Source organism: Mytilus edulis, chromosome 12, assembly GCF_963676685.1.
Source record: "Mytilus edulis chromosome 12, xbMytEdul2.2, whole genome shotgun sequence".
Lineage (NCBI taxonomy): Eukaryota > Metazoa > Mollusca > Bivalvia > Mytilida > Mytilidae > Mytilus > Mytilus edulis.
The window spans coordinates 33374809-33392450 of record NC_092355.1 but is presented as its reverse complement, the minus strand read 5'-3'; the positions used below and the strand labels follow the sequence as shown (position 1 = coordinate 33392450).

At 31.6% G+C, this 17642-nt stretch overlaps 1 protein-coding gene across 1 annotated transcript; it reads right to left on the bottom strand.

Moving 5' to 3' along the window:
* Positions 1-10196: 10196 nt before the first annotated feature.
* LOC139498299 (echinoidin-like) lies at positions 10197-16484 on the bottom strand. The gene is made up of 6 exons (XM_071286667.1): positions 16281-16484; positions 14791-14955; positions 14147-14226; positions 13209-13320; positions 11008-11251; positions 10197-10269 (listed from the first exon to the last, which is right to left on the bottom strand). Exons 1-6 carry the CDS (start codon positions 16339-16341, stop codon positions 10260-10262), a joined length of 672 nt encoding a protein of 223 aa, XP_071142768.1. The 5' UTR covers positions 16342-16484; the 3' UTR covers positions 10197-10259.
* Between the last annotated feature and the right edge of the window lie 1158 nt (positions 16485-17642).

The following is a 17642-nucleotide window of genomic DNA, read 5'->3' as shown; positions in this document are numbered from 1 at the left end:
AGTGAAAGAGCATGGTTTCTAATCGGATCAAGAGGTCAGTATAATTGAATTATGATTGTTTTTTAAATTGTATCTTATCATCTTAAATTGCTCTTATAAAAAAATTGAAGAGCAATTTGTTTAGAAATTTTTCTTCTTTTTATTTCAATGAAATTTTTGTGATTCTCAAAAATCTAGGTCAATCAAATTCAACCAAGACAGACAGAGAATTAAATTTCTAAAATGTTTCTTTGAAATTTTCTCAAAAAGGAATTTTCCGGATGATATAAAATTTGTGTATCAATTTCGTTTTTTAAAAACTGACATCATATTCACATATTTGGTTCTCTTTTCTGATAAATAAAAGCATTTATAAATCACAAAACAAACAATTGATGCAAATACAAATGGGGATGTCGTGGTGGTTGCAGTTGCAGATAATTAGCCCTCTGTTCACTTCCCTGTTGATTCACAATGACATGACATCCAATTTGTTTAAGGTAAGGTTTGCTTGAAACCTAGATTTTTTCTAAGTGATATTATTCCAGTATGATACATCATTTTGTACAGAGGGGAATAGTCAATCATTAATGAAAAAGAAATCGAACATCGCACGTCGCTCTATTTCAGGTGAAAAGCTAAAAACTCCGATTTTTTACGATTTTTATGGGAAATTGTATTTGAATTCTTCTAAATAATAGCATGGATAGTGTATGCGAGTGACTATAAAAAATAAAACTGAATGAAACATGAATAAATAATTGTGGTTTATTGATAAATAATAAATTTTAATTAAAAAATCATAAAAAAGTTCCTAAAAACAAGGTTTTTAATTCATGGGTTAAGAAAAAACTGTGAACTTAAGGATTTAACCATTTGCATTATAATGAGCTAATAAAATTAGTATGCCCCCGATCTCGTTTTTACGAAAATCGGCGATATGTGTTCATCTTGTCATTTCTGTAAAACACAAACAGATTTGTTTTGTTGATCTGCAAAGAAGAAAGTCATCTTTAGTAGCATCATTTTACACAGAATCATTTTGTCTTGTTTTACTGTGGGATTGACCATAGTCATGATAATCAATGGGAGAATACAGTTACTAACTTAGGGATGACATCAAAAGATCAATATGTAGGATACAAAAACTTCATTCAAAAAGTATGTGGCTGCGAGGGAGAGGGGTGTAAAAGTTGCTCTTAGTTTTGTTAATTTGACATCGATTTTACTTATATCCATATTGATCAATCAATATTTTTTTCCAAATTAAGTTAATAGGGGAAAAGGGGGAGGGGTCATTAAACAAACTATGGGAATTAAGTGTTTTTGGCCTACATTGAATGTTTGATGTCGTCCCTTTACTTTTATGTCCACAACTAGCAGTCGGTGTTTAACTTTGGTCATACTTGTGTATTAATACATGTACAAGACACACTAATATTTCTTTCAGTGCTTTAAACTCTGATATTTTGAATCTTATGAAAGTATTCAAATTGCCATTAAAAATAATGAAAATTGCGTTACTGCGCCTTGTTTGGTAAATTGTTTGTATGCAGCAATTGGATGACAAGACATCAGTTTTGACTAGTAATGTAATTTACAGCAGTCGTCTTTATGCAATGCATTTATATCAAAATATCAACAATTGTTAATAAAATATGATCAAATATTCATGACTTAGCAGGGGATAGCCTTGCAGGAGAAAGATAGATTTTTGGTATAGTGTGTTCAATTGTGACACATAATGTTCAGATTTGGAGTCTTTGACCAAACAAAGAAACTACATGCTCCTATACATGATGAAAGATGAAACAGACGATGGCCTGGGAATACAAATGACCAGCCGTATAGGTATTGTTCTTATTTAAAATAAGAAATGTAGTTACATAGACTTGTAATATGAAAATGTTCCACATACTTTCAATCAATTAAAATCAGTTCAATGAAGTTCACAGAAGTGACGGCACTGTAGTTTAGAAGTCACCACCGTCAATTGGGGATTTGATGTTGCAAATACAGTTTTACTGTCGACGCATAAAGGAGACAGTAAAACGGAAATTTGCAACTTTCAAATCAAATTGACTGTTGCTATTCTTCAACCACAATAATGCAATTCCGATTCTAATGCATTACAAAAAGAAATAGTTAGAGCTTGGAATAAATGGTGAATACGTCTATGGGACACTGATGACGGCCCTCTTGCATAAACATAAAACATTATAAAGCATTACGTATAAATTGTATAATATTTGGTTGAAGAAAACTGAAGGTAGAGAACAGAAACGAAAAAATCAGAAAATGACCTCATAAAAATACTTCGATCATGGTCAATGCTTTATTATGATCTCTTATATACGAAGAAAGACTAAAAACTAAAAATTTCCCTGATTTTATAGTGAGTTCATGCATGTGTAGAGACACATGTTACCATCCTTGTTTTTATATAAATTGATTCAAAGTTGACTAATATGCATAGATGTTTGTTTGATAACAGGTTGTAAAATGTCCGGTGGAAAACACTTCAGGCATGTTCAGGACGACACAATACAATAGTAGTGTCTGAAAGACACATTTATAATGCATCCATAAAAAGTACTATTCCAATATGACGTGCTTCTTTCGCTTTATGAATAACCCATGCTCTAAATCCAATAATGGTTTTGCACATGCGTATATTGACTATTGCAGATTAATGAGTTTTATCAAATTGACAATCATTTTATATATTTCATTTACTTAAAACACTTTTAAACTCTTAAATGATGTTGTAACTAATTCATTTATTATGACTGTTGTGTGTTGCAGTCCGAAATTGACATATTTTATCTAGAAACGACAACCGTTCATGATGGTTGTTCATAAACTCTTCCCTCTGAAAAATCACAGTGCCATCTGTTTGCTTCTTTACAAACAAAAAAGGAAGGTTCATTGAAGAGCCTACACAATCGCTTTACCCTTATACACATCGGACATAGAAATTAACGTAATTGTCCTAATCAGAATCGAAATAATTGATGCAAGCTATACTTTATTGTAGTTTTAACATGGGGAGGCATTATATTCGTGTTATTTTAGCCCTCACTGTCGCTCGGTCAAAAATATTCAAATTTAAATTCAAATTTATTCTGTGTTTTTTGTGGTAAAAAACATTGTGCATAAATTTAATGTCAGTTGGTTGAGGCAAACTTAAGTTAGAGAACGGAAACCAATTTTGTAAAAACGGACGTACATGTATACTATGATACGTACATTCGGATGGATGTACAAATGTACATTTATGAAATAAAATAAAATTCTGCGAATCTTCATGAATGGTTTTTGCACACACACATACGTTATGGCTAAACGTGAAGTCATATAAGTGAAAGTTAACAAATTGCAGGCCATAACGTTACTTCTACGGTTCAATTTTAGTAAAAATTACACCAAAGCGGCGATTTTGAGGTAGGTGTTGTTCTATTTTCGATAATATTGTAGTTATTGAACATTTGTTTATCAAAGTTATTCAAAATGGTGGGTCCCTCCTCTTTTCAATTATTTGAATTCGGGTGATCTCCCTGTGTACGCAAACCGTACCGTAATTGTTGATAGAACTATACTGATAATAATATCAGTTCTTCCATTCGGCGTGATAGGACATGCATTGCATATTTTGACTAAACACATGAATTTTGTCCAAAAAGTTATCGTTCTTGTAATCTATTTGACCAAAAATGACAAGATTCGGTAGAGAATATCCCAAGGTCTTGAATGAACTAATACACCTTTATGCAAACACATATGGAGGTATATCAAGCTACCTATCATGCAAATTGGGAGAAATAACCAACAATATTCGTTTATCAAATGATAGTCCGCCATGTTGATGATAAAAACCGGAAGTTGAAAAATTAGCTTGCATCAATATCTTATTTTGTAATAATGTTTCAAAAAGTGAAATCACAAAAATACTGAACTCGAAGGAAAATTTATAACGGAATGATCCCAATCAAACGGCAAAATCAAATGATTAAACCCGTCAAACGAAAGGATTACAACTGTCATGAATAAAACAGACATAATAGATAAAATTGCCAAAATAAGGGTTAAACAGTTATCACCGCGTCACAATCGCAATCAGGACAAAATAAACACATCTTTCACAAAGAAGCTTTCAACACACATATCAAACTTAACAAACACGTTCATAGCTAACTTATGTTGGTATATGAAACATGTTAAATCAACCCATAATGAATTGAAATATTTGGAGTCATGGGACTAACTGGCTAAGGTCACATCAACTGTTTTGTAGAATCGCCTGTTTGACGTCTCAATTTAAACGTTTAAAGTATTTTCAGAATTATAATAGAACAATAACATAATGTCATAATAATAGAACAGTCACAAAATTGCGGGATATTAAAAGTACATATACATGTTATATGTACCAAAGAAACACAAGAGGTTACACGTACAAAGCACACCCTCAAAAATGAAAAAAAAATACAAATTAGCTCTGTACCAAATGTCATCATGGTCATGCTTTTAACATTAGGTGCTCTTTTATTCACCTATGACTATGTGCAGAAGTAATTATCCTATTTTTACTGAAATTTAGAATTAGTACCCAAATATTTTTTTAATTAATTAGACTTGAACATTCGAACTCTTAGGGAACGAGATGTATAAATTATCCAAATTCGAAAAAGACAAAGCTTTTGGAGACATTTTACTCGAATCGCTGTATTATGTCTTCTAATATATCAATAATTGTGTATCGACAGTAATGCTTGAAATAAAGAGTATTGAAAGAAATTCAGTTCATTTCACTAAAAGGTCTACAATCAAGTCAAAAGGTTCGCCTATAAAGGTTTAGATGCTGTAAATATAAACAATATTTTCCATCAGAAATCTGTACAAAAAACTATATCTGATTACTTAAACAAAAATAAAGCTACACCTGTTATTTCTTATACTGACACCAAGTATATTGCAACCAAGACTTTCAACTACAAGAGGGTTTTAGAGGCCTTTAACCTCAAAGATGTGAAATATAAGCCTCCGAATTGCTCATGTGCACCGTCGCAATACAATTACAGTCCAGCTGGACATGTTATAACTGGTGATCTTTTCATCATTACCAATGAACAACTAAGAGAGTTGTTAGCCAAGAGACCAAAATATAGAATTCTCCAGCCATCAACTGAACAAAAACCTTTAGATTTCTGATGGTTGCAGTTGAGGACTATGCAATAAAATGGGTAAAGAGCGAACCAGACGAACCAGAACTGGACACTTTGTCGGAATGGATCAAAGCTATTCGATCATGCATTCAGAAGCGCATGCAAAAACTACGATGTACTATGAACACAAGAGTTAATAACCCTTTCAAGAATCTGGATGTTGTGGATGCTTCATCCTCTTTGCCTGACAAATATACCATTGTTCTAGCAGATAAAACCTCAAATGATATTGTCTTCATATGTAAAATCAATTATTTGCATGTCTCACTACATAACTTGGAATACATAGAACTACTGGTAATTCTACATATTCTTTAACATCATTTACTATAGGATTAAACACATTTTTTCTAGAGGTTATTGATGTGTAAACCGGGGCGGTTAACTCACAAACTGAATAAAAGTCCGAAGGACTTTTATGTCAAGTTTGTGAGTTAGAGACCCGGTTTACACATCAATAACCTCTAGAAAAAATGTGTTTAATCCTTATAATTCTTCAGCCAAACATACGCGAATATTAATTTACATCATTGCTTTGATGGCTACTATATGTACCATCAGATGCACAATGTCATGTCGTAACTAAGAAGTACGCCGCCATCTTGACTTTCTATAAAAACTTAAATGTTCGATAAATGCAACAGAATCTAAAATGAACTAGCACCTACCTCAAAAACTTCATTTTAATTAGATACTATCCGAATTTGAAGCGTACAAGTAACGAAATAATCTTTCGTCTGAAAGTTTTCAATCGTATGACGTCGTGTCTTGCCATGACGTACATTCGCCAAATCATTCGTGAAATTTCCCGGAATTTTATTTAAATTTTATTTTTATACATTTTCGAAGCTTTAGTGCATTTATTTTAATCCTTTTTTTTGGGTTATATATGCATTAGAATAGAAACAACTGTCATGCAATTGTTTTATAATCTCAACTTGCTGAAAATCCCAGTATCGCTGCAAGAATGTGTATCGCGCATGAATAAACTACAAAAGTAGTTTCGGAAACATGGTTTATCGAAGTGTAAACCAAGAGAAAAATTCTTCTTGACCAATCCAATTCAAGTATTTATAGATATGCAAATGATATAAGAATTATATAATAATAATTCATATTTTGTGAAGAAACACATTGAATCTACCAGAAAATATACTGAAGATGATATTATCAAAATGCTGGACTTTTTTTTAGCGACAATATATTAGTTGAGGTTAGAGGATTTATATTTAAACAGACAGTCGGTATTCCAATTTGATGTACTCGTATGAAGCAGAATTCATTTAGAACCTTCTAAAAGACAAAAAAAAAAAAAAAACACCTTGCGAAATTCTATAAGTTTCTTTCCGATATATTATTGATGCCTTTCATTGAATAAGCCACATTTCAGTCAATACATACATCTTATATATCCCAGTGAACTTAAAATTAAGGATACAACTGATACTACAAGGACTGCATCATATTTTGATTTTTTCCTCAATATTGACACAGATGGACGACTTCACACGAAAATCTATGATAATAAGCTTTCAACATAAGAAAAAATAGTGTCAAATACACTTACGTCCGATACGTTACCACGAGTACACACATTTCCGCGGGAATAGTTTAAGCACGAGTTTCACAATTAAAATTTTAATGGCATTGTTGAAGTACGTTAGTCTAAATTTAAGACAAGATTCACATTTTTTTTTTATTTTACATTATCAGCAAATTGTCAACGTGGAATATCGAGATTTGATAAACAATGATGCTACATTGTTTTGAAAAAGTAATGTGAAATAAATCTAGATTTTGTGATCATTTTTTTTTTCTATTAATGTTAATATTGTTAATGTTAATTAAAGGTTATGTAACTCTTGTGATCGCAGTCGACAAAGGTGAAACTATAACTTTAATTGCAAATTCAGTTTAATATGAACGTTACAAAGTTCACACTGTTAAACAAGTATAAAATGGGGCAAAAAAAGAATAGAAACAAACAAGTTATGGGAGCTATCATTGAACTTCAAAAGAGGAGGGGTTATGTTTTTTTCTTCTCTTAGTTTTTCGACGCTATCAATCAATTTATTTATTTTACAAAATTTTAACACTATAGGGTAAAGGGAAAATCTGGATTCAGAATTTTTTGTTTGTAATCTGCATGACCACAATATTTTCTTTGGTCAAATAGGGAATCAGATTATTTTTAAAGGAAAAAAGCATAACCCTATTCGGAGGTAAATTGTTCCCTTACACTCAAAGCAAAAACGAAAAATTTGGGTGTTTTAGAAAATTAAACCGTCTCGTTCTCTTTCTCCATCTGACTTAATTGTATATAATAAATTAAAAAAAAATAATTTAGAATTGGAGGCTAGGAATGTGTCTGTTAAGTAGAGGTACTTTTGTGCGAATCCCTCCTAAATCTGCCCTTGAGTTTTATTTATAGATCAGCTAATTATACACATGTAGATTGTTTGGTTCATTTACATATACATTTAAACACCTAAATGTATATCAAGATAATAAATCTACAAATTTGCATCATATATATTGTGGATTTTATAATGACGATTTAACAGTACACATGCTTGGAAGATAGACGCGTAGTTGTCGCTCAACGTCCAGTGGCATATAGTTCATGGATGTTCAGTACTGTAGGCAAAACGCAAGTTTACGCTAAACAAACGGTTTAAATAGGAGAACCTAACTCCGGTGTATCATATAGCAGAATATGGCATAGTATGAAGATCATCTTTTTTTTTCTTCATTTCATTATTTTGGCGTTGCAAATATTGAATTAAGGAAGTATTTGTGTTTTTATTTTTTTTCTGTATAAAGGGAAGAAGACAATGTAATTCCTTTGATTTTTTCTTAGGTTTAACAATGCAACATTGTAATTTTAAGAGTGGGGAGGGGGATTGGAGCACTTTTTTGTAGTTTTTATGAACTTTTTTTTTCTTCTGACTACCCTGGTGGTATTATATTTTAACTTATCGTACGTCCCGAAATCCTATATATCTAAAATAAATCTTCTTAAATAAGTGTGGTGGTCCGAGGTTCCTTGACTTTTATCTAAATATGTCAAAATAAAAAATCCCTAAAACGAGTCTTACGTATGATTCGTCAGGCGTCAAATTGTAAGAAATCTCTATAAGAACTTCATATACAGGTGTATGCTCCTAACGCAAAAACTGCTCCAGGAGGACAGAAAAAAATGACACTCGGTAAATTTTACGGAAACCATCACGAATTGGTTGAGCCATACAATGTGTTTTTGTCCAAACTAACTAAGGACATTTTACAACGTGTTAGATTTTGGCTTGTCATTACGTCGTCTGATCTTTTAATTACCAAACGTGACTTTTTCCCGATTGTGACTGTTTTGATGAGTGAGATATAAGACGCGTGACGGTACTTTTCTATCCGAAATTGGTGTATTTAAGTTTGATGTAATATTTGTTATTTTCATCGGAATTTGTCAAATGTCTTATCGTTTGTAGTTGTAAATCTATTTATTTATCTGTTGTATTCGTGTGTTATGGTAGAGATAATTAATCACCCAGTTCATTAATAAAATTTTAGTTTAGTTCAACTAAATTTATACTATATATTTTATTTACAGTTTGATATAGAAGAAATACCGACATAGCTATATAATAAATTAATTACCTAATTACTACCACAATTTGATATTAATTAGTATTGTAATTTTCATTGTTATTAATCAATGTTATATCAACATTACAAACCTAACCTTGAATTATATCCTAATCATATCCTATTTTAGAAATTCAAATGAGACGTCACCTACATGAATAGTTGTGCGTTTATCGATTTGGCTAAGACTGCTGTCTATTTTCATATGCTGGTTAAGGTCATTTTATGAAAAAAATGTACTGTTTGCAAATGTATGAATTATTCTAACTAATAAGAATGTTCTTATCCCAGGCAGACAATCCTAGCCATATTTGGCACAACTTTTTGGAACTTTTGATCCTCAATCCTCTTCAACTTTTTTGGGCTTTCGAACTTTTTTCATCAAAGGATCACTGGTTAGTCTTGTGTTGACATCTGGCGTATACTATTTTCAACTGGCACCTTTTGTTAGCTGATATTCGTGTGTTTCTCGGTCCTATATGTTCTCCCATTTATTTGTATCGTAGTGATATTATGTAATATTGTCATTTTAATGTTATATTTAGCATTGTCATAACAGAGGGAGGTTTGGTCACTAAACCAGGTTCAACCCACCATTTTTTTAAATGTTCTGTGCCAAGTCAGAAATATGGTCATTGTTATATTAAAGTTCGTTGCTGTGTTTGTTACATTTTAATGCTGTGTTTCTGTTGTGTTGTAGTTCTCTTATAATTGATGTGTCTGCCTCAGTTTTAGTTTGTATTTGTAACCCGGATTTGTTTTTTTTCTCAATCGATTTATAAATTTCGAACACGATATACTACTGTTGCCTTTATTTTGTCACATCAAGTTAGTACAGGAAAAGAGTCGAACACAAATTTCCCAGAACATTGACAGTTATAGGAAACTAACTCTGTATAATATTGTTGATGAATGTTAAAATTAAACAAGGAATTTTCAAACCCCGTACTCTGATCTTAAATGGTTTACTTCTACAAATTTTTAGTTTGATTGGTAGTTGTCTCATTTGCACCCATGCTACATCTTATATATATTGTTCGATGATATCGAATAAGTTTTGTATTCATGCTTTTTTTTCCCTTTGTTTATGTTTACCTGTCAGATTCTATGGTCATAAATCGATAACAAAGAAAATTGAAAATGCGAACAAACTAATCTCAAGAAATTGCAATAACTCAATATCGAGCCAGACATGTTTAATGTCTCCGATAATACAAGTATCGTATTTGTGTAAATCGACACATGGATATAAGACACTAGTCAGTAAAACTGTTGAAACTAAAATTAAATTATAAGATATAAAACCTTAAAAGCATATCGGGATGCAAAAAAGAAACAGATATGTACGACATTGGCTTTGCTTATTGTTTTATTTAATTTCATCAGAATGGCACATTGTACTGTCAAAGACCGCTACTGATATCTACAAACAGAAAAAAATGCTTCAATATGCATCAGTATATCTAATAAATTAAACTAGCTTACATTACTAAATGAGTAAAATACGAAATATAAAATCAATATATAAATATAAAACATGTGTTCACTTATTTGAGGAGAGGAAGCACTTGACAGCGACATAAAGATACCAGTCATGTTGGACAATGAGTAAGCATAAAGCATAAAACGGGATAAAATATTAAAAAAAAAAATCATTTCATAACCATGTTTTAATCATCAATCAATCTTATGGCTGTTTTCTGAAAATTTCATGTAATGTGTTAAAAAGTAAACATATGCAGACATTCTATCACAAATGTGTTTGATTTGTCATGGTGTTTGTAGACCTTTTCTTTAAATTTATGTTCGTTGTTTGTTATTTCCTAAAAGAAAATTCACGGACTTGTATATTAATTTCAGAGAGGGATTGAAGGGATTGAAGTCGACATTCCACATCATACAAATGCTCATGAACGCCTATCCTGTACCACAAACATTTTAATATAATAAGTTTGTAGCAGATAATTTCTCACCCACCAACTGAAAATAAATTATGGTCATTAATTATCTAGTGATATCGTATTTAAGAAATTTGTGAAAATACAATGGTATAAAGTGCTTTAAAAGGACGATGTTGATAAAAGTGAAATAAATTAAAGGATGCGAGGGTTTCGATACTGTAGAAGTTGTATGTTATTTAGACATATGTATGAATACTGACCGAAATTCACATATTTGGCTGAAATAAACTATACTGCAATCATCATCCGCCCATTGAAAAGAGTTATCAGGAGATAAGGAAGTACAGTCCGATTCAGTTCCAAATCCAATAATAAAAGTAGTATCATCAGGTTGACTGGGTGGACCTTGAGACCAATCAGTGTATGACAGGGGATGACCAGACATCCATTCAAACGGGCCTTCGGTCTTTCTGTCTTTCTGTATTAGACCTATCCACCAACGATCTAAAAATGCAATATTCATTAGTTGACATTGATTTATTTTCTTAGTACAAATCTAAATCGAAATAACATCAACGTCACACAGAACATACTTTAAGTATATTGACAAGATTATTGTTATGAAAAAAAGGATTTATTAATCAAGAAAGTCATTCGTAAATTGAAAGAAATCATGAACATGCATTTCTACGAACAAATTGAACGATTTAATGTCGATCTTTGTGAGATAAAAATCTGATGAAGTAGGTATACAATGCATTGATTATTCGTGATTGACCCCCCGACTACCTAAAATAGCCTTGAGTTTTATCGTCTGTCAAACATTCATTATTGTTATCAACTTAAACATGTGACACTGACACATAAGACTACATGTATACTCTTTATATGGACAGCAACCTTACAATGCATATGAAGAGTATACATGGACATCAGCTTATAAAAGACATCGATACTTTTTGAATATTTCTAATATTAAAAGTTAGACAAAATAATTGGTATTAAGATATAGTATTTGTGAAGCATGTAATACACGACCCCAGTTGTTAAATATTCGGTTTTTTTTGTCTTGGTAAAGTGATATGATTTCAGTGAGTGCAATACTAAGTATAACTTTTATAATGCCAGTGGTGTCAATTGATATGAATTCAACGAGCACAAAAAATGTATTACGAATACCTACATTGTATACATGAAAATCACGTGAAACTCACTTAATCTTCATTGTGTACTGTGATGTCTAATAATATGATTATTTCCTTGCGAATAATAATAATAATAATGTCTGTTTGATTCCACTATGCTACATTTTATGTATAAGACAGGAAAGTATTGCTCATGTGAAATTCATGTCAAAAATTTCACATTCCATTCACCTAAAACGAGCTTATACATGTGAATTTAATGTAAACTTGTTTTCAAGTGAATTTCACTTGAACTTTGCCAAACAAACAAAAAAAGGTATTTTTCATGATTTTAATTGAATTAGTAAAATTTTATTTATTTGAAAAACTTGAACTGATTTCACGCGAGTTACATGTATAGGTTGCATTTCTGTTAATATTGACAATGCAATTTCCCATAGGAACTCCTTTCACGGTTTAAACTGTACCACTTTTACTATGAAGTTTTAAAAATAATCTTATCTTAGAATTGAAAGTTCATATGCATCACAATTTTTTTCAAAGGTCAAAATATAGGGCTGTGCGGCATATTTTCAGCATTTGTATGCCCTGGACTTCTCAGAGTTTAAACTAACACTAATTTTCTTAACTACCCCTACCTCGAATGAAAGGTTACCACAGATTTTAATGTAAACAATATGCACATGTATATTTACTGGTAACATTCCCAAGTTATGTCTCTGTGAGATGGAACACAGAGAGCATAACTGGGAACCAGTGCGTAAACAAAATTATTTTCTATGAATATTCAATACTCCCCAAAAGAGGCGTGTTTTGAGAAACAGCTGTATTTACAAAGTGCAACCTATAAGCTTGAGGTTAAAGAAATGTATAAGCTCATTTGAAATGAACTTCACATGCATTTAAATTCACGTGAAATTAATGTGAGTGAAATTTGCCGGTGTATTGCAATTTGTACGTGTGTGTTAATGAGCGATTCATACTGTAGGTATCATTGATCACTGTCAGCGAAGTCAAACATTTCACATATTTCTTATGACTCAAAAAATAAAAAATAATTTCTTTTAAATATTAACCAGAAAATGACCGTTCGAAACAAACTTTTTGATTTTGTATTTCGTTTATGTTTGTATGTATTGGTGTAGAGTCGTTATTAAGCGCATGTAACATTGTGTATGCTAAAAACAATCAAAACGCCATTATGCAAATAAACACTTGTGTTCTAAACCACAACATTCTCAAAAGTATTTTGAATTCTGAAAAAAAAAATCAATGAAAAGTGATTATATAAAACTGAACAGCTGTAAAACACTTACTCTGTTGGGTTTCTCCTGACATCAGTATCAATGTAGCTACATATTTTAAAAAATCATTTTCCTCCTTAGTTTCAATTGATGTCAGATTTCCGCCTTGAATTTCACAGTAAGCCTACAACAGACAATACCCAGCTTATCAAAGGCATTTATTATCAATAGTTTATATTATTTGTCTGCACATGTTCACCCATCGTCTGTATATGCTATAATCGATAACAAACATACTTTGAGATAACGTGTTAATGATTTGGTAAATAGCTTACATTAATATTCTCATACAAAGATCGATTATCTCCTCATTTCAAAACTAGACCCCTCATGAATATGTGTTGTAAACATTTAATTTGTTGAAGGAAATCAAACAATCAACGAGGGATGTATCTTTATCGATTCCAAATTGATATCTGTCTTGTTTAAAGTGCTAATTTTGATGCACACCGGGTTATCAAAAAGTGCGACTGAAATCAACACTAAGCATGTTTAACGGTCACCATCAAAAACTGGTTGACTGATACGCTACTTGCGTGGTTTATCTTTGTGTTTTTGTAAAGTACATTCATGCTTACCAAGTTAGTAAACTGCAAACACGAGCGTAAATGTCAATTGAGATATGTTAACTCCATACGATGGGGTCAGAGGCTATACTACAGTTTCAAAATGGGGAATTGAGGATCATAATTTGAAGACATTGTGTCTTTGCTGAGTAAAAATTAAACATGTGTAAAACAGGCCTTAGCATCCTTTACCTAGTATTTAACCATATCAAAAATCAAAAGAGCTCTGGTATGCATACGATGCATTGAAATCTTGGTTATTGAGCACAGGACATCATCATATATGAAATACAAATTACAGATGGGACACAAATTCTCCAGCAATACACAAGCATACTACCCAAAGACCCCCATTGCGGATGGTTAACATATATACAACAATACCTTTGCTTTATCCCAGGTATGATATCCACACCTGAATGTGTATGTTGATCCACCAAAGCTAACGATAGTCTCTGGACATGCTATAGAATCAAGATATGAAAGATTGTTGTTTTTTTTACAATGAATTAAATTCGTTTTCATTTTCTAGTTTTAACAATACATGAGCAAGTTTTGTCTGTTTTCTGAGAAACTCAAAGGATGTTTTTATATTTGACGACATGAAATGTAAATACATCTTATAAAGGCTGAATTTCTGTGTCATTTGGTCTGTTGTCGAGACATACCAAATCTTCTTTTGTATATTAGATATTTAAACATTGTTAACTAAACATAACATTTTTAATTGACTTGCATACTAATGATTGATTTATTCCATGAATATATCCTTATAGCTTAGTACGTGTTTACATGTATCTATCATATTATATTTAATACAACACTGACTGTCATAGAAGTGAGAGGTTTAGCGAGTTTTAAAACCAGGTTCAATCCACCATTTTCTACATTAGAAGGGTTTGCTTCTGTGAACTAAAGACTCTCAGATATAGTTAGGTGTTAGTCATGTTAGTCAACTATGTTCTGAGTTTTTGAAGGTGCATAGATTCATACTACGTACACTATAATATATTTAACAAAGTCCGTACCAAAGCATATAGGCATGTATTCACCCCTTCCAATTTGTGCACAAGTGAGTGACTTGTTTCCAAGTAACCGATACCCAGTTTCACAAGAAAAAGTTGCAGTAGAACTAACACCTGTACTGTGTAGATTGGCGATCCCGTTTTGAATCTGTATATCCTCGCATTGAACTGCAATATATATCTTACAGTAAATACTAGTTATTATCATATACTTAGACTAAATAACATATGATTTTTACCGTATGATAATAGCATTAAATTAAAGTATTTTCCATATTTTTCGAATTGGTGCTTAGCGGGCTGATATGAAAAGTTTATCACATGCTTCGATTGTTATCACATGCCTTTCCGTAACGTTATCACATGGCATTCCGGTAATACTCGGCCAATTCCGGAAAATACACCTCAAGGCTACGTTTTCAGTGAAAACATTACAAAGTAGTGTACAAAACAATTATTTGAATACTGGAAAGTATATTGTTTGAAATAATAAAAAATAAAAATAAAAAAAAACACACAAATTATTTAATAAATGCATTTTTTAAGTTTTTCTGAAACATAATTTAGAAAGTTTCTTTAAAAAGTTGACTTTTCCAAACAATGATCATTAGGTATATTGTTGAGTTATTTTTTTGCCGATTCGTCCATATTAAAATGGTTTTTTTTCTCTCTCTCTGAGGCATATGATAGAAAGGTTTCATATTTAATTTTGGGCCCGACGGCCGTGAACTTTTTTACTCTTTAAACTTCGGGAACCACGTAAAAGGATCAATATATGAATCTGTTATTTTTCTCTACTGTTGAAGCATATGATAAAAAGATCATAACATGTCATTTTTCATATCGCATGTATTATCAGCCCTCGGTCAATATCAGGGGGCATCGACGTCTACGTTAAATACGAAGCGTCTTTGTAAGAACATCAAGACTTGTTAATATAATCATCTGATCTTTATCAAATCCATTAAACCTTTTTTTTGTGTAAAAGTAGATAATACCTGAATGTTAATACAACGGCCGTATACTATCACTATATACTGCAATCATAGTTTCCAAAAGAAATTCAAAGGAATAAGAAGATTTAATAGTTTTGACAAAAACAAAGTTTTCATAAAGGACGAAATAGCGTAAACTTAATCGACTATATGTCAACGTACGGTTTTACATCAATGAACAAAACTCATATCGCACAATGAGCAGCTACAATGTAAGGGTCTAAAATTGATAAAAATGGAAAACAATTCAAACGAAAAAAAGACTATAGGCTTGATTTTACAGATAGGATAATAAATGCAAAAACAAATTCGATAAATAGCAAAAAACGCCAATCAATAATTTACAGGCTCCTGTCTGAGGACAGTCACATATATAATATGTAACGATGAAACTTGTTAGCAACATCCAAATCTTCCCCTTTTGTATTTTAAACTAATTTGTATCCAGTTTATTTCGATGGTATACAGCAATTGCACTTACAATGCTTACATACTTACATACACAACATAGTCTTTTACCACAGCATTTGCCTTTGTTTACCCATCTTGCACCAAACATGTCATGACAACTTAAATCTGTGTTCCCTCCGCATCTCCCATTCGAGGCCTCACATTTACGAGTAAGTTCGTTAAAGAACAAACAATTGTATTTAGTATGTGTCTACTCCGGATAATTTTTTTTTTCTGACTTCAATGCATACAATACAAAATGAAAATGCCTTGACACATGTTAACATACAGAAGCAACAGATATGACCTCATGAAAATTCAAATCACATTACGAAATACAGAACTCCGAAGAAAACTCAAAATGTTAGGTATCTAAACAAATGGAAAACTATTCTGATAGTCGTATACAATTTCATTATAAAATCATGGTGATACTTTAATATTTATATTTTGTATTTAATATACATGTATATTTTATTTGCTTAGACAAGATTACATGAATGTATTCATAGCTTGAAAATTCACATCAGCTATGTTATCAGGGACACTATGACCCAAACTGCACGATATGGTTTTATAAGACTCATTTGTATAAACATAATCAGTAAATATCGCAGTATATGTTAATTATTGCGATGTATTGTGACGATTGTTACCAATAAGGTCAGTCATATATAAAATGAAACTTACCTCCTGCATTCGATACATGGTATACGCTGAGCGCAAACATACATATGTGCCAACAATTCGACATGATAGGGTGCTGAAACATTGTCATTGATAATAATACATGAACTACACTTAGTTTAAATTGACATCAAGGTATCAAACAGTGAATGCATAACATTAAAATAACAAGATGTGGTATGATTATCAATGAGACAACTCCCACAACAGACCGAATGCCAAAAGTTAAAAACAAATAACAACTATAGGCCAGGATACGCCCTTCAACAATGAGTAAAACCTCTCGTCCGCTATAAAAGACACCGAAATGACAAATCATGTTGAACAATTTGACTAATGATCTGATGTATGTACAAACTAAGAAATGATATATAAATACAATATACTGCACCAAACGACAACATTTTAATCATAGAAACAGGAGTTGAAACCTGGCACTACAATATCGACTTTCATTGCCCGAGATATATCAATATCAAGATTTCAATTGCTTTAAAAAGAACTAAAATAATAAACAAGCACAGACGAAAAAAACAAGTTGTACAAGTACATAGTTATTTAGAAGGGTATCATTCCTTTGCACAGATACAACCATAATGATCGTAATTGCAATACTACTATACTTTTCTTCTTTTTTTGTTTAACTTCAGATACTTTATTTCACTAAAAGTTTGATATACCACTGTGAACGGCATAGAGCACAACACCTAATGTCTAGTCTTT